At 43.6% G+C, this 27,685-nt stretch overlaps 2 protein-coding genes and 1 long non-coding RNA gene across 6 annotated transcripts in view; 2 read left to right on the top strand and 1 right to left on the bottom strand.

Moving 5' to 3' along the window:
• VPS35L (VPS35 endosomal protein sorting factor like) overlaps nucleotides 1-27,685 on the top strand; it is a 153,196-nt gene that overhangs the window by 110,492 nt on the left and 15,019 nt on the right. For 2 of the 4 annotated variants that reach the window (XM_033962939.1, XM_033962938.1), the window contains exons 25-29: nucleotides 3,741-3,818; nucleotides 7,231-7,345; nucleotides 12,745-12,884; nucleotides 15,518-15,683; nucleotides 24,887-25,005. In XM_033962939.1, the coding sequence (XP_033818830.1) occupies nucleotides 3,741-3,818; nucleotides 7,231-7,345; nucleotides 12,745-12,884; nucleotides 15,518-15,683; nucleotides 24,887-25,005 (618 nt within the window). The remainder of the gene's footprint in view (nucleotides 1-3,740; nucleotides 3,819-7,230; nucleotides 7,346-12,744; nucleotides 12,885-15,517; nucleotides 15,684-24,886; nucleotides 25,006-27,685) is intronic. The other 2 variants (XM_033962940.1, XM_033962941.1) reach the window with 2 other exon arrangements.
• LOC117369043 lies at nucleotides 12,906-13,424 on the top strand. The gene is made up of 2 exons (XR_004541071.1): nucleotides 12,906-13,048; nucleotides 13,128-13,424. It is a non-coding gene; the product is annotated as an uncharacterized LOC117369043 (long non-coding RNA).
• KNOP1 (lysine rich nucleolar protein 1) overlaps nucleotides 13,250-27,685 on the bottom strand; it is a 69,532-nt gene continuing 55,096 nt past the window's right edge. The window contains exon 3 of the mRNA XM_033962945.1: nucleotides 13,250-13,366. Coding sequence (XP_033818836.1) covers nucleotides 13,331-13,366 — 36 coding nt within the window. The 3' untranslated portion in view covers nucleotides 13,250-13,330. The remainder of the gene's footprint in view (nucleotides 13,367-27,685) is intronic.

Raw genomic sequence — 27,685 nt, 5'->3', positions numbered from 1 at the left:
AGACAAACACACTTCACCATGTGATTTGAGAGAAGTGCCTATGGTTCCAGACGGTTGACTCTCTTTTCTCTTCATTTTAGTAGTTTTGAGATCTAGACCTCTCTCTATGAACATCTCGTTGAACTTCAGACATTTTCTTTGTTCAGGGACAACTTCAAGTGTAAGTGACGTTAAGCTAGGAAAGTCCGTAAGAAAACATGGAGATTGCAACAGTGTCATGGTAGAAGAGAGGAAGGGAGGAGGCTTCTAGTATACAGCTCATCTCGAGCCTCATAGCTTATAATCATGATCAAAGAAGGTGAGCTAGGAGAAGGCTAAGCTGGAAACTTTTCAAATCAAAATAGCATTCGTTTTGTTTACCACTTTTATTTCAAGAAGTTCACCCAAGAATAAGTGGAACATGGGCAATAGACAATTACAGCAATAAACATGTTCAAATAACAATATACACATTATGGCATATTATGCTATTTACGGTATTCTGTCTACATAATTCACAATAAAAAATCTGGACCATATAGACCACTGGTCTCCAGCCTTTTTCATGTTAAAGGCCACAAAGTGGACATGAGAATGTTTTGGGGTCCACAAAAAGATGGTAAGTTTACAGATGTAATTTTAAATTCTAATTTTGATTTTAGAAGGATATATTAAAAAAAAATTAAAAGCATCACTTTATTTTGGCATAATAACAGATGCAGTCTTTTATGTTTGAAATAGGAGAACAATATGAATAAATGTTTATTAAATTTTTTGAAAAACTTACTGAGCAATCACAGAAAACGAGGCCAAAATAGACCTCAAATACTACATATCTCAATGCCAAAAACAAATACTGTATTTCCCCCCAAATAAGACCTACCCCGAAAATAAGCCCTAGCAAGATTTTCGGGGTAGGTCTTAATGTAAGCACTACCCCTGAAAATAAGCTCTAGTCCCGGGAAAAGTAAAGAAAATGGCTAATCAGAGCTGATATTCAGTGGCACTGTGCTTAAGTGCCAGAGCCTCTCCTGTCCACTTAAATCATTTTGACTATCCACCATTCTCTTTTCAGGAGACCTACCCAAGGCAGAGTAATGACAAAAAGAAGTCAAATTTAAAATAATATAAAAGAGCAATTATGTAAACCTTATAAAAGTACAAACTGTACAACTAACAGTACATAAAATTTAATAAAAACTAGCATATATACTGTGTTTCCCCCAAAATAAGACAGTGTCTTATATTAATTGTAGGCCCAAAAAAACACATTAGGTCTTATTTTTGGGTATGTATATGATCATCTCTCCCTTCCTCTCCCCCATATATGCAGCATGTTTCCTCCCCTCCTTTGTGCAACAGGACCCTTGCCCAGCTTTTATCCTTCCCTCCCTCCCATCCCTCATGCAGCAGGACCCTTTCCCAGCTTCCCTCCCTCCCATCCCATGTGAAGCAGAACCCTTGAGCGAGCACCGCCCCCTCCCCCTAGCACCCACCTCTGCTGCGCAGCCAAACCCCCATTTTCCCTCCCATCCAAACCCAGTGAACATGAGCGAGCCCTACATACCTCCCTAAGCAGCGTCGGGCCGGCAGTACTCTAAACAGGCTGCTTCGGCCTTATCCGTCCGTGAATTCAATCTGATTATCGGTAACGAAGCCAAGTGAAATCACAGGTGGACAAAGCCGAAGCAGCTTGTTAGTGCTGCCGTTCCGACGCTGCTTAGGGAGGTATGTAGTGCTCGCTTTGGATAGGATAGGAGGGAGGGAGGGAAGGATGGGGGTTCGGCTGCGGGGGCGTGTGCTCGGGGGTGGGGGTGCTTGCTTAAGGGTTCTGCTGCACAAGGAATGGGAGGGAAGGGAAGCTGGGAAAGGGTCCTGCTGCATGAGGGATGGGAGGGAGGGAAGGATAGAAGCTGGGCAAGGGTCCTGTTGCACAAAGGAGGGGAGGAAACATGCTGCATATAAGGGGGAGAGGAAGGGAGAGATGATCATATACATACCCAAAAATAAGACCTAATGTGTTTTTTGGGCCTACAATTAATATAAGACACTGTCTTATTTTGGGGGAAACACAGTATATATGCTAGTTTTTATTAAATTTTATGTACTGTTAGTTGTACAGTTTGTATTTTTATAAGGTTTACATAATTGCTCTTTTATATTATTTTAAATTTGACTTCTTTTTGTCATTACTCTGCCTTGGTTAGGTCTCTTGAAAAGAGAATGGTGGATAGTCAAAATGATTTAAGTGGACAGGAGAGGCTCTGGCACTTAAGCACAGTGCCACTGAATATCAGCTCTGATTAGCCATTTTCTTTTCTTTACTTTTTTTTTTTCAATTCTTTATTTAAAACACAGATAACAAGAAGAGCCGAGAGGGGCATTGCAAGGGTAGAGTTGGGGAGGAGCTGGCAGCTATACAGGTGCCAGCAATATTTGATGCTGGTGCCCGCATAGCTTAGTAATCAAATGAATAGTATTTCTAACTTTGGTTGCTTAGCTATGCAGGTGCCAGCATCTGCATAGCTGTTGGTGGTGTCCTACCTTTTGCACAAATAAGAACATAAGCAATGCCTCTGCTGGGTCAGACCAGAGGTCCATCGTGACTAGCAGTCCGCTCACGCGGCATCCCAACAGATCCAGGACCTGTGTAGCAATCCTTTATCTATACCCCTCTATCCCCTTTTTCTTCAGAAAATTGTCCAATTCCTTCTTGAACCCCAATACCGTACTCTGTCCTATCACGCCCTCTGGTAGCGCATTCCAGGTGTCCACCACCCGCTGGGTGAAGAAGAACTTCCTAGCATTGGTTTTGAATCTGTCCCCTTTCAACTTTTCCGAATGCCCTCTTGTTCTTGTAGTTTTCAAAAGTTTGAAGAATCTGTCCCTCTCCACTTTCTCTATGCCCTTCATGATCTTATAGGTCTCAATCATATCCCCTCTAAGTCTCCTCTTCTCCAGGGAAAAGAGCCCCAGTTTCTCCAATCTTTCAGTGTATGAAAGTTTTTCCATACCTTTTATCAAACATGTTGCTCTTTTCTGAACCCTCTTGAGTATTGCCATATCCTTCTTAAGGTACGGCGACCAGTATTGGACGTAATACTCCAGAGGCAGAAGCACCATTGCCCGATACAACGGCAGGATAACTTCTTTCGTTCTGGTTGTAATACCTTTCTTGATTATACCTAGCATTCTATTCGCCTTCTTAGAGGCCGCTGCGCACTGTGCCGACGGCTTCATTGTCTCATCTACCATTACCCTCAAGTCCCTTTCTTGGGTACTCTCACCCAATAACAGCCCTCCCATCGTATAGCTGTACTTCGGGTTTCTGTTTCCTACGTGCAAGACTTTACATTTCTCTACATTAAACTTCATCATATTCCACTCCCTCCTTCCCAAATGTGACTGCTACCCCCCCAAACTCTGCAACCACTCTAAGTTTCTCCCCTCTCCCGCCCTTTTTGATTCCCCACCCCTCCCCCAGACCCCAACAGCATAATACAAATTCTTCCCAAACGCCCTTCCTCGTAATGTATCAGTAGGTCCCCTAAACGTCTACCTTTAGGACCCTGGAGGTCAAGTGGGTCTTCAGAGCAGAAATGAACCCCATTTGCTCCTAACCCTAGGGGTTACAGTTCTAAAATTATGGCCATGACTCTGGTGACAGTTAGTAATAGGCTGAGTGAAAAAAATATGTGATTTGTTTGCAAAGATTTGGTTCAAGCCTTTGCATCCTAAAGATAGCTATTTTTCCTGCTCAGAGCGTGAACCAGTTGGCCATGGAAACCAGAAAGGTGATGAAAGGGAACCATTCCAGGAAGACGGCAGCATTTGTGCGGGTATGTGTGAAGACTTGCAGATTCAGTTTGAATCAGGTTTTAAAAGATTTTCTTTTTTTGGATATTTTCCTAAAGTCTCCTCACAGCACGAAGGCATGGTCTCTTTTAAGGCAATTTTTCAGGAATGTAAAACCTCACTTGAAATCTTTTTAGCAGTTGACCGCTTTAAGGAAGGATATGTCGCGGCATTTACTGCCTCAAACCCTTATTTTGTGGCTCAAGCATTTTATAATGTAGGAGAAGACTGGACCTAATCTTATTTTGAGTCGAAGAAACATTAATGCATAACGGATTTTGACACCAGCCTCAGCGGCAACAGCTCCAACGTTCATAAGAATTCTATGAGCGTCGGAGCTGTTGCTGCCATGGCCGGCGCTAAAAACCGTGCTATGGTTTTGTAAAAGGGGGGTGGGGGAAGTGTTTCCAAATACTCTTGGTACTTTTCTGTCCATATACTGATAAGCGTACCGTGTTTCCCCGAAAATAAGACACTGTTTTACATTAATTTTGGGCCTAAAAACCCACTAGGTCTTATTTTCGGGGAAAACAATGCTCAGTCACAAACCCACAGCATCTTTCTATTTCCCCCCCCCCCCCGCCATGCAGCCAAACCCCTGCCGACCCTTCCATCTCTCCCCACGCCGGCCTCGAGACCGACATACCATTACCGTCTTCCAAACAGTAGCATCGCGGCAGCAATCTGAACAGGCTGCTTCGGGCCTTCTACCGCTGGGGCGTTTGTGTGTGCTGCGTTGCTGATGACATCATCAGTGATGCGGCACAGAAATGCCCCAGCGGGAGAAGGCACGAAGCAGCCTGTTCAGATTGCTGCTGTGACACTACCGTTTGGAAGAAGGTAATGATATGTCAGTCTCGCAGTCGGCGTGGAGAGGGAGAGATGGAAGGGGAGGCGGGGAGCGCTGCTGCCTGCGAATCCAGTGCTTCAAATAGGGCTTATTTTCAGGGTAGGTCTTATTTTGGGGGAAACACGGTAGCTTCCTGTCATACTCAACAACTCGATGCAGTATCTAAAGTGTTTTTCTTGAGCATAATGTAATTATAGGTCTCCCAAAGTGTGATTTCTTTTTTTAGGGAAGGGAAAACTGATTATATTATAGTTAAAATGAGCTCATCTCCATAGGCTTTGGATGATTTTTTTTTTTTTTTTTTTAATTGTGTTGGAGGAGTAGCTTAATGGTTAGTGCAGTGACCTGAGAACCTGGGGGACCATGTTCGATTCCTACTGCAGCTCCTTTTATGGCTCTGGGCAAGTCACTTAAACCTCCATTGCCCCAGTGGGGAAGAAAACGGTGATCGAATTCAAAAAAGCGTGGGATTAACAGAGAGGATCTCTAATTAGAAAATGAAGAATGTAAATTAAAGAGCTAAGGCCGGTACTGGATGGACTTGCACAGTCTGTGTCCCATATGTTGTGATTTGGTGTAGGATGGGCTGGGAACTCCAATAACTTGGAACATGAGGATGTTACTAGCCAGACTTTATGGTAGATAGCCTGCAAACAGGATGGTTGGATAGGTTGGAGAGAGCTTGGACAGCAACTTCAGCATTTGGAACCAGGTGGACTTTACAGTCTATGACCCAGAAATATCAAAGAAGAGTCAAGTTAATTTAATCATGTATTTTTAATGGGTATAACTAATGGGCAGACTGGATGGACCGTTCAGGTCTTTTATCTGCCCTCATTTACTATGTTACCTGGCTGAAACCCAAAGAGTAGCAACATTCCAGAGCTGAGATTGTGATGTCATAATGCCTCAATCCACCAATGCCTAAGAGCCAACCTCAGCAGTGATGTCATAATGGCTTGACTAGATGGCAACTTCAGCAATTGGAACCTGGATAATACCAGGTAGACTTTACAGTCTATGACCCAGAAATATCAAAGAAGAGTCAAGTTAATTTAATCATATATTTTTAATGGGTATAATTAATGGGCAGACTGGATGGACCATTCAGGTCTTTATCTGCCATCATTTACTATGTTACTATATAACCTGCTTTGATTGTAACCACAGAAAAGTAGGGTACATCGTTTTAAGCGCGCAGGACATTGGTGCACTGACAATCCCGCCCCAACATTTGCACGCAGGACAGATGCGCGACGCCGCTTCTGCCGGTTTTATGCCTTCCCGTTTGCGTTCTGAGGGAGGGTGGGGGAACCTCCCCAGTACACGTACAACTCCTCGCGCTGTCGTTGGGGAGGATTTGGGGGCAAACCCCCCCCCCCCAGTACACTGAAAACTCCTGTTCTCCTTCCCGTTTTCGCTGTTCGGGAGTTTTCAGTGTAGCATGGGAGCACGAGTAGTTGTAAGTGTAGTGGGCTTTTCCCCCACCCCGCCTCCCCTTAGAGTGCAAAGGGAAAGGCCTGGAAGCGGTGGCCCTGCGCGCAAATGGGGCAGGATTGTCAGCGCACCAATGTCCTGCGCGCTTTTGACGGGTCACCGAAAGGTAGTATATCAAATCTCATTGCCTTTCCCATCCTCCATCCTCCTTTTCACAAAATCACATCATGGACCTGATACTCAAAGAGGCCAGTATTCAGTGACACTTAACTGGGTAGTTCCACTGAATATTGGCACTAGCTAGCCATCCTGAAATGGCTGGAGAAGGGAATTATGGGATAGAGCTCAATGCGCAGCAGATGCTAAGAAAGCAAATAGAATGATAGGAATTATCAGGAAAGGAATGGAAAACAAAGATGAAAATGTTATAATGCCCTTGTATCGCTCTATGGTACGGCCGCACCTCGAGTACTGTGTGTAGTTCTGGTCGCCGTGTCTCAAAAAAGATATAGTGGAATTAGAAAAAGTACAGAGAAGGGTGATAAAGAAGGGTGATAAAAATGATAAAAGGGATGGGACGACTTCCCTATGAGGAAAGGTTAAAGATGCTAGGGCTCTTCAGCTTGGCGAAGAGACAGCTCAGGGGTGATATGATAGAGGTCTATAAAATCACGAGTGGAGTGGAAAGGGTAGATGTGAATCGCTTGTTCACTCTTTCCAAAAATACTAGGACTAGGGGACAGGCGATGAAGCTATTAAGTAGTAGATTTAAAATAAACCTGAGAAAATATTTCTTCACACAACATGTAATTAATCTCTGAAATTCGTTGCCAGAGAATGTGATGAAATCAGTTAGCTTAGCGGGGTTTTAAAAAGGTTTGGATGATTTCCTAAAAGAGAAGTCCATAAGCCATTATTGAGATGGCTTGGGAAAATCCACTGCTTATTCCTAGGATAAACAGCATAGAATCTGTTTTGCTACTGTGTCAGACCCCTACTCCTTTGCGTTTTTTGTTGATATTATGTGGGGGCAATCCTTTTTACCCTGCTGGTTTTCTTACTTTGTTGGGTTTTTTTTGCTCTCTTTATTTTTCCTCTACCACTTTTAGGCTTGTGTTGCCTTCTGCTTCATTACCATTCCATCTCTGACGAGCATCTTTTCACGTCTTAACCTGTACCTGCACTCCGGACAGGTAGCCTTAGCAAACCAATGCCTGTCACAAGGTAAGCCCAGTGTTTTAACATGGCTGAGGCCTTTAGAATTCTTACAGAACACCCCGGCAAACAGCGAACTATATTACCTGCTGTAGTGCGATGCTGATTGAAAATGCATTCAAGCTTCCATTCATATAGTTCGTGTGTTGACATAGTTTAGAAATGTACAACTTCCTAATCATTTTTCATCAGGCATTTGTTTTAGGCACTTTCACTGGAACAAGAGCGTTGATCTGTCCATGTCAGTGTCCTGCAAACCATCTCGAGCTGCGGCACACTAAAAGTAGTGGCTGCGGCTCAAGGCACCCAGAAGTGCATAGATGTTGCTGTGATGATGTCACGCGCATGAGTGATGTCGTCACGTCGACATCAGTGCATGCGCGAAGGCCCTTCAGATGGGCCCTGAGATGCCAGTGGGGGGGAAGTGCCAATAGGAAAGAGGGCCAGAGAGAAGGAGAGACGCTGGCTGACTGCCTACAGGACGTGCCTCTTGTTGCGAGAGGCACGTCCTGTAGGCAGCCAGCGCCAGTGCTTCTCTTCCCCTGTGTGCTGTGGCACACCTGGAATCTCAGTACGCACACAGTTTACGATACACTGGTCTATATGCATAGGGGGGAGGGGGGGTTGCACATGCACAAACAAATCTGTGATGAGGAACAGTAGGCAGTGGTGGTAAATGTGCCTTGGGGGGGGATGGGTTCTGATCATGTCAGAATAACACAGCAGTGCCACTGTTTCAGTGAAGAGCAGCAGGGGTTTTTTTTTGTTTTGTTTTTTAAAGGGAGTCAGAGGAGGGTGAGGGAACAGATATATGGCAGGAGAGAGAAGAGAGGCAGCTGGTAGATGGTAGGAGAAAAGAAGAGGAAAGGGCCGCGGGGTCAAGAATGTGGGAGGGGGAACGCAGAAGAAGACGTGGGCCATTGTGTTGCACTGGGCACTTTTCAACTTGTTTTCGTATGTCTCGATTTTGGATGTGGCTAAATGCACAAACCCCCGAGCCGGATGGTCTTTTTCTGCTGTATGCGTACCAGTGAGTTCCAGCTGGATTTGCAAACCAACTGATGTCGGGCGCTGGCTGAGGATTTAGTGTAGGAAGGTGGTTTCACTGGGATGCAGCGATTTGGAGCAGAGTCGGTAGCAATACAGCAAGTGTGTTGAAAAAACAAGAGAGCTGTGGAATTGGTTGTCATACACGAAGGGGATCTCTCATTTGTCTACTCATAGGCTCTGTATGGTCCTAAAAGTGATTTTTTTTTTTTTTCCTGGCAACGCATCTCTCTCCTGCTGTTTAGCTGCGAACTGAGAAGGTTTCCATCTTAGTTTCTCTGTATATTGTTGCTAGTAAACACGGGATCTTTGTTGAGGCAGAGCAGTTAAATGAAGTGGCGTGATTGTTCTCCTTAATTAAGGAGGAATGAAAATGAGATGTTAGCTCTTGTAAGACTCTCAAATGTTTGTACTTTCTCCTTCCTGCAAGAGCCCCCCTCCTCGTCACTCCCCCAAGTCTTACAGTACGATATCAATAAGAGACAAGAATGTCCCTTTAAATCACTGTTGAGGGAGTGGGTCGCATATGGCTGAGTTTCCATCGGATCACTCCCTCTCCAAGGCCGAATTTGAGCACTTTACGGCAGGTGGCCCTAACCTGCTAAGTCAGAGTGGCAGGGCTCAAGCAGTGAAGGGGTTAAATGCCCTAAAGAACAGCAGTTCAGGGAGGCCCGAGTGAAGAGGTTTTCAGGAAGAGGTCTCTATGGGAGTGGCAACCAAGGCTCTAGTTTCTGAGGAGAGTGCCAGGGAAGAGAAGTAGCCAGAGTTAAGAGTAGAAAACTGTAAACATTCAAGTCATCCTGCGGGATTTAATGATTCGTGGACAGAAGACTGCTGAGGTAGGAGAGAACTTTGCAGACTATTCCTAAAATTTATAAATTTGGTGTGTGTCAAGAAGGGACCTTGGGTGGCATTACTTGCCGTCCCCATGAAGAGTACTCTGAGATGTGTGCTTAATAATAATAATAACAGTTTATATACCTCAGGACCGTGAAGTTCTATGCGGTTTACAATGATGGTGAAATCAGTTAGCTTAGCGGGGTTTTAAAAAGGTTTGGATGATTTCCTAAAAGAGAAGTCCATAAGCCATTATTGAGATGGCTTGGGGAAATCCACTGCTTATTCCTAGGATAAACAGCATAGAATCTGTTTTGCTACTTGAGACTTAAAATCTGTTTTGCTACTAAGACTTACAGATCGAGTGGAATAAACAAAGTTCAGAGTTAGTGAATAACAGTTCTAAAGATCATTTGTTGAGGACTAAGATTGTATAGGTCAGTTACCTAAGTACTTCAGGAATAGGTATGTTTTTAGGCGTTTCCTGAATTCCCTATAAGTAGTAGGCACGAGCAGTTGTTCCAGGTCTTTACCCCATGATGCTGCTTGATGTGAGAAAAGATGTTGGTGATGACTTTTAAATTTACAACCTCTAACCGGTGGAGAAACAAAGTTCGGATGCGAGGTTCTCCTGAATCTGTTGGTTGTGAAGGAGAAAAGGTCTGTTATATATTTAGGGGCTAAGCCGTAAAGTACCTTGAAGCAAAGACAACCAAACTTGAATTTCACACGTGCCTCCATCGGCAGCCAGTGCAGAAGTCGATAGGAAGGTGTCACGTGATCAAACTTCTTCAGTCCACAAAGTAACCTAACCGCTGCATTTTGTACCAGTTGCAATCGCCGCATGTTCTTCTGGGAGAGTGCCAAGTAGGCGATGTTACAATAATCGAGTTGACTCAGTATGAGGGATTGTATCAGAATTCTAAATGATGAGACATTGAAGTAAACTCTGATGGACCGAAGCTTCCAGAGGGTGAGAAAGATCTTTCTAATCAGGGAGTCTACCTGGTCTTTCATGGTCAGGCTCTGGTCCAGTGTTACTCCCAATATCTACATAGTGGGTTGAATGGGATAACTAAGGTTATTGATGCACAGTGATGCTTTAGTGTCAAGTGGGCATGGCGATGCTATGAAAATTTTTGTTTTCTCTGAATTTAGAGGTGTGCATTCTTTTGCACGCTAAAGCAGAGGTTCTTAAACTTGTCCTGGGGGACCCCCAGTCAGTTGGGTTTTCAAGCTGTCCCTAATGAATATGCATGAAGCATATTTGCATGCCTTCTTGGAAACATGTTTGGATTCGCTGGCGTTCCAGCTCTCTGTTTTATGTAGCGTCGGATGTTGCGGGTGTTGGTGGGTTACTCTATTCATAGTAACCTGGTACACGTACCTGTGTGCTAGCTAAGAAGAACTAACTACGCTCACATTTCTTTTACAGCAATTTTAACCCTTTCACTCATCTGAGCAACAACTTGAAATGAGATGATTTTATTTCCATTTGACTTGCTTGTTAAGTCAATTTCAAGCTTCTTATTTCTCATTCCTTGCCAGCTCTAAGACAGTTTTTCCCAAACCTGGTCTTGGAGGCACCCAAGCCAGTCAGGTTTTCGGGATATCCACAATGAATGAGAGAGAGGCATACATTCTGGTCTCTCTCATGAATATTCATTGTGGATATCCTGAAAACCTGACTGGCTTGGGTGCCTCCAAAACCAGGTTTGGAAACATTATACAATGAACACAATGCTGATGACTCTTTCCTTTGGCTTTAATTCTTTCTCACTTTTTTAAAAAATGTCTTCATTATCCTATAAGTTTGCTCCTTCTTTTCGTTCTCCCTCCTTTGATTTCTAACGCATTTTGTGTTGCCTTCTGGCATGACAGTGGATTGATGAGTAGTGAGACATAGGGCCAGATTAACTCCGTATTGAGCCCTAGGCAAATATATAATTGTGGGGGCCCCCTCCTCCACCATTATTTCACCTCTTCAGAAGTAGCAGAGCCTAGCTGTAGGTATGATAGCAATAACAGTTTGTAAATGAGCGTGGGATCTATGCAAGTACATGCTTTGAATGTAGCTTAATGAGTAGCCCTGGAGAGCGATCAAGTTACCCATGAAAGAGATTCTCAAAACTTTAACGTGGTCGCTAAACCGGTTCCAGCCAGTTTAGCGTTCATATATTTTAGCGGCGGGTTATCAAAACAGCTTACCGTGGTCTTTTCCGAGCTTCCTAGCAATCTCCGACTCTGCCATGCAAATATATTACAACAAGGTCATTAATATTTAAAGGAGCATTCCAGGCAATTCTCTATTAATGCCAGGTGATTCCCTAACCTTGCTGTCCTACATTTGCAAGCAAAATTTTCTGGCAGGTCTAAGCTGTCGTAGCCTTGCTGTATGGGCAGTGCTTGAGCGCTGATTGGCTCAAGCATGGATAGGAAAGTAAGGCTTGACAGCTCAGACCTGCCAGAAAATTTTGCCACTGCCAAGCAACACCCACCCCCTCCAAACCTCCCCCCCAGCAGTGGGAGAGATGCCAATTCCCGCTGCCATGCAGCAACCCTGCCCCCCCGGCAGTGAGAGAGATGCCCCCTCCCACCCCAACACCCCCTGGCAGCAGGTGAGAAGCCCACTCCCTCCGCTGCCACAGTCATCGTGCCCTTAACTCCCTCTCCCCCCAATAGGAGAGGGGCCTTAAGCCCCTCCCTATTGTATCCCAAGATGCACTAGGGAGTGGAAGGCCCACCATTTTGAAGAGGCGGGCTTGCTGGCTTGAGGGGGTAGGCATCCCACTGGCCATCCTTCGTAAACAAGGTAAGGGGGAGTAGGGGCGATTGGAGGGCATCTCTCCCGCTGTTGGGGAGGGGTTGCTTGGCGGCAGGAGGGAGTGGGCATATCTCCCACCATTGGGGGGGTGTCTGGGGTTGTTGTATGGTGGCAGGAGAGAGTGGGCATCTCTCCTGCTGCTGGGGAGGGGTTGCTTGGTGGCAGGAGGGAGTGAGCATATCTCCCACTATGGGGGGGGTGTCTGGGGTTGTTGTATGGTGGCAGGAGGGAGTGGGCATCTCTCCTGCTGCCGGGTGAGAGGGTGGGTTGGCGTCTTTTTTTTTTTTTTTTTTTTTGCCATGTTTATTCTGCACATGTGCCGATCACTATCACCAGTGATCAATGCATGCAAATTTAGAGACCCTCCGCAAACCTCATTTGCATATGTGTTTTTTTTAAGAATGACTCGCCCTTTTGAAATCATTACAGTAGCATCCGTGACAGCTGCCCATCGGATTTTACGCGAACATTTGAGAATCTTCCCCTCAGTCCATTTATAGGCATATCCCAAAGCAAGATCAAACAAGATAAATTCATTATCCTTTAACAATGTATATAGTCTTGAGGGCTAGGATTCAGAAAGTAAAAGGGAGGTGAATGATGAGAATTTAATGATTAAAAGCAGTCGTGAAATGAAGTTTTATTGCTCAATATCCACTTTGCAATTCTAGTGTGTAATGATGGCCTTTTTCTTCTGTAGCCGATGCCTTTTTCAAAGCTGCTGTTAGTCTGGTTCCTGAAGTGCCAAAGACGATTAGTGTGGATGGGAAGATGCGATCCTCAGAAACCTTTCTTCTTGAATTCCTCAGTAACTTCTTTTCTAGTTTGCTTATTGTCCCTGTAAGTAATGGCGGGCGGGGGAGGGAGGGAGGGGGGTTTGGAGGTAGCCATGTCCCCTGTTCCTTTTCTAGTGTCTCCAGTTACAAAGAACCTGTCTGTATGTGTCTGAAATAGGCAAACATCTTTGTCAATGCGAAAGGACCGACAAGAGATTATATGAGGTTGTATCCCAAGATGCACTAGGGAGTGGAAGGCCCACCATTTTGAAGAGGCGGGCTTGCTGGCTTGAGGGGGTAGGAAAAGTCTTCAAAAAGTTTCCGCACTTTCATATTTTCGTGGGAGAAGTGGGAAGAGGGCGTGTCGTAGAATGTCATGTGACCAGTCAGGCAAGCCCGCTCGTCTTGCAGGTAGTGATGAGAGAGCTGCCAGATGATGTGGAGTGGTCCAGTGTAGTCCAGCGTATGTGATAAACATATAACTGAGAACATTGTAATTGTGTCTTAGAGCTATATTGCCATTGTTGAGAGAAGCCATTTCACCCACTGTAAAAAAAAAACACAACAAAAAACTGTTTCTTAGTGGAAGAGGAAATTGTTTTACCAGTTGATATTTGTTCTATGAAATGTGGGCCCTGACCTTTGAAACACCCTCTGTTGTCAAGTTTCAAGTTTTATTAACATTTGATGAATCGCTTATTAGAAACAATAAGCGATGAACCGAATCAAAAATCTAAGATAATAATACCCTTAGCGCACATGCGCACTTCAATTTTTGTGGCTCCGTGCGTCCGTTGCTCTGTGGTCGGCAGAGAAATGTTGCAGAGTGTGGCGCGTGTGCGGCACGTGCGCACATTGGGAGCCGACATCGGGGAGAGAAGGAGACGGCAGCGGCGACCGAGCTACAGAGCTAGGGGAGGGAAGGCCACAACTACTTCCGGTCCGTGGTCACACAGCCTTCTCCTCTGCCTCCACTCTCCCCTCTGGGTGAATTTCCGGGTCAAGGATGAGGATTTGTTGGAGGCTGGTGGTGCTGCCGCAGAGGGTATGGGATGGGCTGGGGGGGCAGTCAAAGGAAGGGGAGCGGGGCGCAGGCAGGGAATGGGAGAGAGGGAAGGAAAGAGACAGACAAGACAGCAGCCAAGGAGAGAGAGAGAGAAAGAGATAGAAAGACAGACAGCGGCGAGAGAGAGAGAGAGACAGAAAGGCGAAGGAAAGAGAGAGAAACAAAAAGGTACATAAACAGCGGCTAAAGAAAGAGAGAGAAAAAAAGACAAACATACCCAGACAGCAGCCAAGGAGAGAAAGAGACAGAAAGACAAGACAGACACACAGCGGCCAATGAGAGAGAGAAAGAGACAGAAAGGCACATAAACAGCGGCCAAGGAGAGAGAGAGAAAGAGACAGAAAGACAGACACACAGCTGCCAACGAGAAAGAGAGAAAGAGACAGAAAGACACACAGACAGCGGCCAAGGAGAGAGGGAGAGACAAAGACAGGAAGACAAGCCAAGGAGAGAGAAAGAAAGAGACAGAAAGACAGACACACACACAGAGCGACAGAGGGAGACACACAGAAAGACAGAGGGAGACACACAGAAAGATAGCGGCCATGGAGAGAGGGAGAGACAGAAAGACAGGCAGACAGCAGCCAAGGAGAGAGAGAGAGAAAGACACACAGACAGTGGTCAAGGAGAGACACAGAAAGAAAGACAGACAGACAGCGGCCAAAGAGAGAGAGAGAGACAGAAAGAAAGACAGCGGCCAATGAGAGAGACAAAGAAAGACAGACAGACACATCTATTCTAGCACCCGTTAATGTAACGGGCTTAAAGACTAGTAAAGTATAATACGTAAAGACAAACAAATTAACAAAATTCTTTTATATAATACAAACATGAGTAGGGGGGGAAAGAGGAAAAGTTACAATTTTTGTCTTAGAAGAAAAGAACGAGAAGAAAAAAAACAAAAGGGAGTGGGGATAAATAAAACTGTGATGTATTTAGAAATTTATATTTAAAAGTTTAAATGTTAAAAGCATCTTAAAAAAAATAAGATTTTAATGATTTTTTGAAAGTTGTAAGATCTTTTTCATTTCTAATGTATTGTGGCAAAAAATTCCACCATTGAGGGCCCATCACAGAAAACATGTCCGATCGTCTTGTGCCTACTATTTTCAGAGACGGAACTGAGAGGAGATTGTCCCTTTTCTTTTTTCACTGTCTTATCGAAGACTGTCCTGGGACGTTGGCCCTTGTGCTGCGAGGCTTTTTTTTCTCTCTGTTCTGCCCTGAAACATGTGCTTTAGTTAGTTCAAAAATTTAAATCCCGCATATCCAACAGTTCTATGCGGGTAACGAGCAACATACATAATATCAAGCAAAAATTACAATTTAAAATATACAACAACCCATCGGACCACAAAAAACATCATAAAACTAACTCTAAAAAAAAAATATTTTTTTTGCTTTGCGAATGAGTGCAGCATTGTTCTTTCTCCAGAAAACATTGTGTTACATTTAATACGACACTTTTCTCATTTTGTGTCTGTGTAAATTTCTAGTAAATCTTGGTGTCTGAGGTTACCCTGTGTAAATGCTGTCATGTAAAATCTCTTATCCTTGTGTTCCAAACGATTTCTCATCTATATGGTAATCCCCTTTTTATATTGTTTTTACGGTATTTCATTCTTTTCTAGGATCATCCAGAGCAAGGGGTCTTGTTTCTGGTGCGAGGGCTCCTTAATGTCATTGAGGATTACACATGGGAAGATAACAGCGATGACAAAATCCGGATCTACACCAGTGTATTGCACCTGCTTTCAGCAATGAGCCAGGAGACATTCCTCTACCATGTAGATAAAGGTACTGCGGAGTTTACTATTAGAAGGCAGTGATACTTTGCTCTAAACTAACAACGCCTGTCTTTCAATAAATTTTGAGCATTTGTTATCATGTTTAAAAGTATGTTCTATTAATCAGTAATGCTAAAAATCCTGTGTTATAAGCCAAAGCATAAATATATAATTACATTACATAACATTTCTAGACCGCAAAACTTCTTGGATCGATGGCGGTTTACAAAAGATAAGAAACTGGACAACCCCAGCGACCTTCAAAATGATCATACACCCTTTTTGTTAATTTTTTAAAAATCTTACAAATAAGGTCGATTTTAATAACTTTCTGAAATGTATGAATGAGCCAGACCATGTAGAGCAGTGTTCTTCAACCTTTTAACACCTATGGACCGGCGGAAATAAAATAATTATTTTGTGGACCGGCAGTTGAAGAACACTGGGCTAAGTCATGCCTATCTCCACCCAATCTCCGCCCCAGACCCCGCCCCCCATAATAGTACTAATTGTAACAATTTTTTCCATTCATTTTTCATATATACACAACATAATTGTATTAACAACACATAATGGTTAACCACAAAATTAAAATACACAAAGCACACTGTATGCTTTTCAACATTCATTCCTACCAGAAAACAGATAACCCCATGCAAATGCAGGACCAAAAACTAAAAGTACTAATATTTACAAACAAACCCTAAGATGCAAAACTCTGCAAGCAGTACAACCCCAGAAGAAAAGAAACAAATGCATTTCTTCCTGAACAGACAAATCAATCACTAAATTAAAAAAATAAAAGTATTTCCCCTACCGTTGTTGTTTCTCTCCCTCCATGTGCCTTGCCTTCTGACCTGCCCCCCGGTGTTATCTTTGGGCCGGTCCACTGTGCGATCAACGCAGCGTCTTCGGGCCAGCTCCCTGAGTGCTGCACTGCACAAAGCTGTGGGCAGCGGCTCCTCATGCATGTCCCGTGCCTCATCTGGAAGCCTTCCCTCTGACATTGCAACATCAGAGAGAAGTTCTTCCGGTTCAGGCACAGGCCGCACATAGGAGCCTTTTCCTATGGCTTTGTGCACGGCAGCATTCAGGGAGCAGGCCCAAAGACGCTGCATTGATCGCACCGTGGACTGGCGGCTGAAGAACACTGTCTTGGGCCCAATGGATGTGCCGGCCCTGTGGACCGGCAGAAAATTTCTGCAGACCGGCACCGGTCCACGGACCAGCGGTTGAAGAACACTGATGTAGAGTATGTAACTCCCTGTCCCAACTTGCTGCCTGATAAGAAAGTCAACGGTGATAGAACTCTTATGAGTGCAACCTCGAACAGGTGGAAAGACCAATAAGGCTGTGGTGCGTAATGGACGATTCACTTTGAACAAAGCAAACATCAGAACTGTTTGCTTTTTTCAAAGTGAATCGTCTAGTACTTATCAGAAGTATTCAGGTGCCTGGCCATATAGTACCTTATAACAAAGTGTCCTGAATTTGAACAGAACATGGGCCTCAAATGGAAGCCAGTGGAGTTCTCTATAATAGGATATGATAATTCAACTAACTTCCTTATAAAGTGAATCAATTCCAACAGCAATCGATTATATCTGCTGTGTTTTCAAATGGCTGAATTTATTCATAGAGCTTCCATAATGCAACAATATTATTTTGTGCACGTTCCATACAAGGGATTCAACAGTAAAATCCCAAAATAAACTGTAAAGTTCAATATTACATTACATTACATTAGGGACTTCTATTCCGCCTATACCTTGCAGTTCAAGGCGGATTCCAAAAGAGCTAACTGGACATTTCCAGTGAAGTTACAACAGTTTTGGGGTTTTTTGGGGTTTTTGTTTTTTTTTTGTTACAAGGGAGGAGAGGTAGCTGGATTAATTCCGGAAGAACTTGCAAATTGGATATTAAATTGACTGTACGTTACTGTGTGATATAACAAATAGATTGCAGTTAGAGTACTCAAAATCATTTCAAAAATATCTCAAAAACTGCACCTATGGGCTCTCCATTCCATATGATGTTGAAAAATTCAGTCCCCAGAGCCCGACTTGACAAGCTGGAGGGATTGAGGATTGACCACTGCTATCTCAGCAGTAGGTGTGTACAGGAGGTAGACTGGGTGTTCTTGATACACATGTAGATTATATGAGTACGCGTGTAAATCAGTATATTTTGATCATTTAGGTGTGGACACTTACATAAGTTTGACAGCAGGTATAAGTGTTCATGCCTACAAAGTAGGCCAGATTTCTGTTACATATGTTTATGTTTATTGAAAATTTGATATACCGCTCCCGCATTTTACTGACCTGAGCGGTTTACAATGTAACAATTGACTAATGAAAGGAACTCCATTGAACATATTCAGATAGGAAAGATAGAGAGAAGATATGGACAACCCAACAAGTATTCAGTGAGGATAAAACAAAGATTACCTTAAAAACAAAAATAAAATAATAATTAAATTATAATGTTTTTAAAAAATTAAACAGTAATTAATTAAATTTAAATTAAATACCAGTCAGATATTAGTCCTGATACATAGGAGCTTATTTATTTATTTTTATATATTTTTATGAAATGGCATTTTTATTGAAATTCAATAGAGACAGAGAAACAATACAATGTTTAAGCAGTACTGCTTTTATGCAATACAAACCCCACTACAATCCCTCCCCTCTCAAAGCCCTCCCCCAGCGAACCGAGATGAAACCCAATTATCCAATAGCAGAAGGATCAACAATGCAGACAGCAAAAAGCTGAACCAGAAAACTGATCAATTCATGATAGTGCTAGAACAGGGGTGTCCAACCTGCGGCCCCGTGAAGTATTTTGTGCGGCTCCGGTCGAGGGCGATGCAGTGTTTTCCTCTGCTGCCTCCGGGTGTTTACCGTCTTGCCGGCTCCCTCCTCTGTCTTGCTGCAGCGTTTGCGCGGCCCCAGAAACATTTTTTTTCGGCCAATACGACCCAGGGAAGCCAAAAGGTTGGACACCCCTGTGCTAGAACTTTAGTGAGAAACCCAAACATAACAAATCCAGCCACTAAGTAGTGTTCAAACACGAGTCAAAACTAAATCCTGAGAACCTAACCAACACTGAGAGAAAAAAAAAATACAGCAGACATACATCGCACACCGTAGGGAACCCCCCATCTGCAACATTAAAAGGAATTAAGTACCAGGCTTTTGATTCTAGAAGGCAGGGACTGAATATAAGTCTCCCACACACTTAAAAATATTTTTTCCCATGGTTTACATGAGCTTATATATAGAATGGAAGAGTAAGGGGGAAAATAGAATTGCATGTTAGAGAAGAGCCAAGTTTTCAGTTGCTTGCGGAATAATTGGAGAGAGCCCAGGTTCCGCAACGGGATAGTAAAGTAGAATTTCCTAACATTGCTCTTGAATCTACCACCCCTCAACCTCAAATTATGTCCTCTGCTTTTACATTTTCCTTTCTCTGGAAAAGATTTTGTTCTACATTAATACCCTTCAAGAATTTGAAAGTCTGAATCATATCCCCCCTGTCCCTCCTTTCCTCTAGGGTATACATATTCAGGGCTTCCAGTCTCTCCTCATGATGTAGAGAAATCCTCACTCTTCTTGAACTATGCCAAGTAAACACAATGTGAGGAGCTGGCTTCGTGAACAAGAGGGAGGGGAGTATTTGTACCATAGAGCAGTGATTCCCAACCCTGTCCTGGAGGAACACCAGGCCAATTGGGTTTTCAGGCTAGCCCTAATGAATATGCATGAGAGAGATTTGCATATGATGGAAGTGAGAGGCATGCAAATTTGCTTCATGCATATTCATTAGGGCTAGCCTGAAAACCCAATTGGCCTGGTGTTCCTCCAGGACAGGGTTGGGAATCACTGCCATAGAGCGATAGAAGGGCATTATAACATTTTCATCCTGGTACTTACTGTACTCTTGCACTTAAAATGAGTAGAAGCGGTAGCTGAAGCGTTGGAACAAGTTAGAAGAATGCAGAGGTGGGAGCAAAGGTGTACACGCCCATTGCTGAGTAAAATTAATGGGCCTTCGGTCTGCCCCAGGACGGCCATTCTTATGTTCATGTTTGAAATCAACAGCAGTATTGGCACCCGTGCCGGGGAAAATTATAGCTCCACTCCCATTGCTATAAAGAGCCAGCCAGTGAGACATAAGATTAGCCATACTGGATCAGAGCAATGCTCCATCTAGCCCAGTATCCTGTTTCCAACAAAGGACAATCCCAGGTCACAAGTGCTTGGCAGAAACCCAAATAGTAGCAACATTCCAGGCAAGTTTTCAGTTCTTCACTGGCTCATCCATTAACCTAGCCCCACTTTTTCCTGTACTTGCAAGCATACATACTCTGAAAATTACACAGATACTTTTAGCCACTGCACAAACGTATGTCTGAAAAACTTACACAGATGACTGCTTAATTATCCGGGGAAATCCTTTGAAAATGATCTTGTCTATATCCTGTGACATACACCAAAGAAATTCAAATATCTTATGTTTTTGGGGGGTTTTTCTATTTGCAAAGCAATATGACACACATCTTTCTAGATTTAAATCCAGACACTATCACTATCTGGGGGAAAATAATCTCACTGTTTGGAATGGTCTACCTTTGACATCTGTGATTATCTGGTGAAATTTGGGAGATATTTCTGCTAGAGCTGCTAGAAATTCTGTTTATGAAGCATTTTGAGAGTGAAATATGCATAGAAAACCTTTCCATACACCAGCAAAAACATATGTCTGAGGTCAATGGTCATTTATGTCTTGAGATAACCTCAATTATTGAAATTTCTGAAAAACAAAAACTTCAAGGTACAGGCCACCTACTCGGCAGAGAAAAGAAATTTGTATGTGTGTGGATCTAAATAGTCACGGCACAGAAAAAGAAATTTATATCCTCCAAGTTCAAAGTCCCTGGGAGTAATAAGACTAGATTGTATTGATTCCGTTTCTGAAAACGCCAAAATTTATGGGCATAGAGGAGAAGACAAATACTTATTAGGGTGGAAGGAAGAGTTTGATGTACTGGTTTCCTGGTTAAGAAAGGAAGCTGACTTTTGAGCTGAGTTGTAGGAAAACCTTAGGAAGAGCAGCAATGAGTTGGTTTGTATGAATCTAACATAGTTTGAATTTCAGGTAAAGTAAATTATTTACTGTGAAATTAGACTTCATGCTAACAAATTTAGCTGCAAATATAGCCTAGTGGTTAGAGCACTGGAACCAGAGAAATTCAGGGTTCAAATCCCTCTTCGTCCCTGGTATTTTCTGTGACCATGGGTGAGTCACTGCAGTCTCCTTTGCCTCAGGTATGAACTTACATGGTAAGCCCTCTGGGCAATGAATATTAAGTGTAAAATTGTTTCACAGTATTCTGACTTACAGTTCTGATGGTATTCCGAATCCATATCCAATATGCACACACCAGTTGGTCATTAAAAAAGAAAAAACTCCATACAGTACGCCTTTCACATAAAGTATGGTCATTACTGAGGTCTTTCCTCTATTTAAAAATGTATATAGTGTACAGTATATTACCTATACAGTTTACATAATAATGATCATAAAATGTTGACAAAACATAACATATTTCAATTGTTACAAATCACCATACTTTAAAAAGCAGTCAGCAGGCACAGAAGACATTTTCAGATCTACCGTATTTTCACGCATATAACGCGTGCGTTATACACGATTTTTACAAACCGTGCATAACCGTGCGCGTTATACATGTGAGCGCGTTTTACAACTTTTTTTTTTCAATCCGTTCCGGCATCCCCCTGCGAACCGGCATCCTCCCCCCCACTCGCGTCACCCCCCCGCCCCCGCGATCCTACATCCCCCCCCCCAGCACCGCAAAACATCTCTTACCCAATTGTGCACCGGCACTGGCACCAATGCACAGGATGTGCCAGTGCCCGAAGATCCTCCCTCGTTGGGTTGGGCTGGGCTGGGCTGGGGCTGGGCGGTGCGGTGCGAGAGAGATCCTCCTTATTCCTGCGCCGGGCTGGACTAGGCTTTGAGCATTTGCAAATGAGCAAATGCTCAAAGCCTAGTCCAGCCCAGCGCAGGAAGAAGGAGGATCTCTCTCGCACCGCACCGCCCAGCCCAGCCCAACCCAACGAGGGAGGATCTTCGGGCACTGGCACATCCTGTGCATTGGTGCTGGTGCCGGTGCCGGTGCCCAATCGGGTAAGAGATGTTTTGCAGTGCTGGGGGGATGTAGGATCGCGGGGGAGGGGGGATGACGCGAGCGGGGGGGAGGATGCCGGTTCGCAGGGGGAATGCCAGATTCGAATGAAAAAAAAAATGCTCTCTCGGGTAAGCGAGCGGGGGGAGGATGCCGGTTCGGAGTAGGTGGGAGGAGGTTTTAGCATGCGCGGTATACGCGTGTGCGCGCTATATTAAATTTTTTTAAACATAAATTTGTGTTCCCCGCGTGCTATACCCGTGTGCGCGTTTTACACGGGTGCATGGTATATGGGTGAAAATACGGTATTCTAAATATAAAATCTCAGCACAAGAAAGCGTTAACAAACAATTGGGTTTTTAACATTTTAAAATTCATCCTAACAGTACAAAAGCGCAAGATTCCTGGCAAAGCATTCCAAAGCTTTGCACCCGCTACTGACAACATGGCCGCACTAATTTTAATGGGGGAGATCGATCTCTTACCCTCTAAACATAATTTCATACTATTTTCTGGTCTCAAACTTCTTCTAGACCAGGGGTAGGCAATTCCGGTCCTCGAGAGCCGAAGCCAGGTCGGGTTTTCAGGATATCCACAATGAATATGTATGAGATGGATTTGCATGCACCGCCTCCTTGAGATGCAAATCTATCTCATGCATATTTATTATGGATATCCTGAAAACCTGACCTGGCTCCGGCTCTCGAGGACCGGAATTGCCTACCCCTGTTCTAGACTGATAGGTTTCTGATGTATTATGGAAAGAATTTTGAATTGGACTCTGCTGCATAGGCAACAAGTGCAGTTGCTTCAAAACTGGTGTTATACGAGTCATTTTGGGAATACCTGTGATCAATCTAGCCGCAGAATTAATCAACATCTGCAGCGCCCTCATTTTCACTTTCAAGGCGCCGACTAGGCTAACTGCGCGAAAACTTTCCTTGTGATTTGAAAGCTTTGACCCCTGATGTGGGCACTTCACGCCAAAACGCAGCCCATGTTGGGTTTGTTAGCAAAGGACTCTTGACTACACGATCTACAGTCTCCACATTGGCTTGGAAAGTACGGACCCGACATAGGCCGTGTTTCAACGTAACCATCCTCCTCGGGGGTCCTAAGATTTAACATAAATTTTTTAGAGATGTTGTGAAAAAAATGTATCAAGTGCATAGTAGCAGAGGAAGAAGCTTCTAGACTATTGAAGCTCTTCTTCATTTCTCAGCTCTGTTGGCCACTGATCTCTTCTAATTTCATAAGCAATAGAGAATATCCAGGCATTTGCGGCCAGATAAAACCTAGCTAGTAAAGTGGAGTATTTAGCACGTAATCGACTAAGGTGAGCCGCATAAGACTTAGGTCTGTGTTTTATGTGGTCCTGTTTATACAGTTATTCAGTTAAATGCTGAATATTGCTACTTAACAGGTTATGTGCCAGCTCTGTCCCCAGAATGTTCTTAATTCAGTGGCTGGATATGCCTAGTTGACCCCAGACAAGAGATTTAATTACTACGCCTATTAACCATTTATATAGTGCTACTAGACATATGCAGTGCTGTATATATTATAGGCAGGTACTTCCTCTGTCCCTGATGGGCTCATAATCTCAGGCACTGTGTCACAAACTTTTAAAGTGTGGCACACTAATCTCGCGGCCGTGGCTGGAAAGGGCATCCAGAAATGCACGGACGTCAATGCGATGTCATCATGTTGACGGCCGCGCATGTGCTTCAGCCGCGGCCCTGAGCCACCTTTTACCGCCGGGGGGAGGGAGTGCTGGAGAAGGAGCAGAGGTACCAGCAAAGAGGGGAGGCGCAGGTGCCAGCTGACTGACTACAGGACATGCCTCTCGCCAGCATCTTACAGCACACCTGGAATCTGCCGGGGCACACAGTTTGCGATCCAGTGATCTAAGGTGTCTTTTGTACGTGGAACAATGGAGGGTTACCCAGGTTCACAAGGACCCGGGTCTGCAGGATCTCAGCGCACTTCAATAACCATTAGGCTGCTCACCCTACTCCAGTCAAGAACCAGTTCTTGCTGTGTAAATTGCTTTAAATATTGACCTTTTAAAATGATCTAAAATGTGCTGTTTTTATATTTGAACGTATGATATTTTTTGTTAGCCCACCGTATGTCTGACCTTATAAAAAGATCTATTACGGAGGTTTTTAGATATTTATAAAGCTAGACATTAGCTGCCAGACTTGAGATTGTGGAAACCACTGATTAAAGGGCGGGTAGATGTGCCACTTTATGAGGTGTCATGGGAATATATTTTTAACCAGTTGGAATAACCTATTATTAACACCACAGTGAATCCACTTCAGAGAACTATTAGGTCTTTGAAATATCTGGCAAAAGGATGGTGGCCTCTAACAATGCAAAGGATTTTTCCCCTTTGAAATTAAAAAGCCCAAATGCCGTACGTGAAATATGCATGTGCCTTGTTTTCTGTAATGAGATGCAAATTTGAAATGACTTTGCAATCAACAAATTTATTCCACCCAGTCTCAGCTGGGCCATCAAACTGTTCATTTCTTGGAGTTCTGAGCAGTAATTGGAAAACCATTTTCCTGGTGCAGACTCGATGGTAATAAACCGCTCTTTTTCTAATTGACTTTCTTCCTTAGTTCATACTGGAGGCTCCATCTGCTTCCAGCACCGAAAGTTCAGTAGGTCTTCAAAGTAATAGCCTGATGAGAAACTAATTAGATTTATGTCTCCTAGTTAAAATCTGTTACATTTTCAGCATCATTTTTTCTAGCTCATTAATGGGTGTTTCTGGCTGATGAAAATAATGTGCGGTTTCCCTGCTTCCAACTTGCAGGTGGCATTTCTGGGTTTATTTGCATTTTATTTGTCACACATTTAAGTCAAAAATTCTGGTCTGTTGCCTTGGGACAAAAAGTAATGAATAGGTCATTTAATGAATTTTTGCAATGGAATCAATGTGCAGGTGGTCTCCAGTTCGTTCACATGACTCTGCTGTTTACCCGCAGTGGATTCCAATGACAGCCTCTATGGAGGAGACTCGAAGTTCCTGACTGAAATTAATAAGCTTTGCGAGACCCTTATAAGTCAGATCCTGGATCATCTGAAGGCCCTCGGAAAGGATGAGGTATGAACATTGCCCGTCGTCGTCCATTTTTTTTCATTCATACACTCTGTGAACAGTTTCAGCCAATCCAGAGTCCTGAGTGTGAAAGGGGAGGGGATTGAAGTCATTGCTTAAGGGTGACATCTAGTGGCTTGTTTTTCATACCCATGACTGCAGGTTTTTTTGAAGACCAGCAGGTATGTTGGGAGCAGATATGTTGGGAGCAGAGGTTAAATCCCTGGTGAAACGTGAATGAAGGCATATGTGCCAGATTCCAGCCCTAGTTCTGAAGATGCAGGAGGAAACTAATAATAGTATTTGGGTATTTTCAGTCCACATCATGTTTAGCAAATAGCATCTGAATTGAGGGATTAGGTCTTATATCTTAGGTGTCATCAGATGCAGTACTCAACAGCAATGCTTTAAGTTCCCAGCACTGAAAAGAGAGATTTTCCCTGGTCTTTTTGGTGTTGTCTAGAAAAACACACACAATACAATGAACAGCCATATTGCAAAGATCTAATCTGTGTATGCATGGAATTAGCAGATTAGTTCCATTCAGTGGCATAGTAAAGGGGGGAGGGGCGCGGACAGCCCCGGGTGCCATCTTGGTGGGGGTGCCAGTGCCTCTCTACCCCTCCCAAGCCACACTCATACCGGCCTGTCCCTGCCTCCGGTACCTCTTTAAAATCTTCACCAGCAAGAGCAACTACTCTATTTATTTTTAACATTTCTATACCGTCTAACACAGTGGTCTCAAACTCGCGGCCCTCCAGATACTATTTTGAGGCCCTCGGTATGTTTATCATAATCGCAAAAATAAAATAAAACAGTTTCTTGATCATGTGTCTCTTTAGCTATAAATGACAATATTATTATTAAGACTTAGCCAAAAGGAAAGATTTATAAACTATAAAGAGTTTACCTCATGCAAAATTGTCATTTCTTTACTAAGACATTAACTATTTTTTCTGAGGCCCTCCAAGTACCTACAAATCCAAAATGTGGCCTGCAAAGGGTTTGAGTTTCAGACCACTGGTCTAACCCTAGGCGTTTTACATAAGATCAAACATACGTAATTTTTAAAACAATCCAAAGACAAGTAAAACATCCAAAGTGGATACATAATAATTCACTGATCCACTAAGTCAAACCCTATAAAAAAGCAGTAATAAACAATTGTGTTTTAAAAGTTTGCTCAAAATTCCTCTGTCAGCAAGGGGGATCAAGTATTCATTTTCTACAGGTTAAAGGAATAAAAATCAACTTTATGCCTGTCCTACTTCTTGTTATTAGCTTTTAAATCCATAGAGCTTTGGGGAATTGACTATTTCACATCAGGACATTTGTTTTGGGGGTAATTTGGCTAACTAGTAATCGCTGCTGGGTGGGAGAAGGGTGCAGGGAGCCCTCTGTAGAAAGGGAGTTCCCTGACTAAATCCTCACTTTCAGATCATGTTCTACAGAAAGCAGTTTAAGCACACCAAGGGGGTTAATTGTTAGAAAGATTTTTGCTCTATTAAAGTCTGTTGTGTGCCCAGAAAAAGCCTTTAATAAAACTGCCCAGCCATTGGTTTCTGCATATGTATTGTACATGCACCTACAACAGGGGTGTCCAACCTTTTGGCTTCCCTGGGCCGCATTGGCCGAAAAAAATGTTTCTGGGACTGCACAAATGCGCAAACATTGCAGCAAGACAAAGGAGGGAGCCGGCAAGACGGTAAACACCCAGGGGCAGCAGAGGAAAACACTGCATCACCCTTAACCGGGGCTGCACAAAATACTTCACGGGGCCGCAGGTTGGACACCCCTGGCCTACAAGCTTGTATGTATTTATATGCCAGGGAAGCATACTTTAGCAAAGTTGTGATGGGCTGATTCTATAACTTAACTGGCACCTAACTTAATTGAGAAAATACCCTTAAGAACATAAGAAGTGCCATCTCCGGATCAGACCCTAGGTCCATCAAGTCCGGCGATCCGCACACGCGGAAGCCCCGCCAGGTGTATCCTGGCATAGTTTTAGTCCCCATATCACTCTAAGCTTCTCATAAAGAGAAGGGCATCTAGCTTACCCTTACCCATGTCACTCTATGCCACTCATAAGGAGATGTACATCTAACTTACTCTTAAATCCTAGAACGGTGGATTCCGCAATTATCTCTTCTGGGAGAGCATTCCAGGTGTCCACCACTCGTTGCATGAAGCAGAACTTCCTGATATTTGTACTGAACTTGTCCCCCCTTAGCTTCAGTCCATGTCCTCTTGTCCGTGTCACATTGGACATTGTAAATAATGTTTTTTTCCTGCTCTGTTTTGTCGATTCCTTTCAGTATTTTTAAAATCTCGATCATATCCCCTTGTAGTCTCCTTTTCTCAAGGGAGAACAACCACAGTCTCTTAAGTCGTTCCTCATAATCCAGTTTCTCCATACCCTTAATAGCCTCGATAATTGGTTAAAAAAAAATATAATAATAATTGGGTGATAGATGCCTATCTGATTCTATAAGGGCCTCTTCTGTTAAACTGTGCTAGCAGTTTTCTAGCACGGGGAGCAGCGCCGAATAGCCCGCACTGCTCCCAACGCTCATAGAGTTCCTATGAGCTTTGGGAGCAGCGCGAGCCATTCGGCGCGGCTCTCTGCGCTGAAAACTGCTAGTGCAGTTAAATAGAAGAGGACCTATAAGATGGGTACTATCCC

Source organism: Geotrypetes seraphini, chromosome 11 (genome assembly GCF_902459505.1).
Source record: "Geotrypetes seraphini chromosome 11, aGeoSer1.1, whole genome shotgun sequence".
Classification (NCBI taxonomy): domain Eukaryota; kingdom Metazoa; phylum Chordata; class Amphibia; order Gymnophiona; family Dermophiidae; genus Geotrypetes; species Geotrypetes seraphini.
Note: the sequence above shows the minus strand (reverse complement) of the source record. Positions and strands in the feature narration are given on the sequence as shown.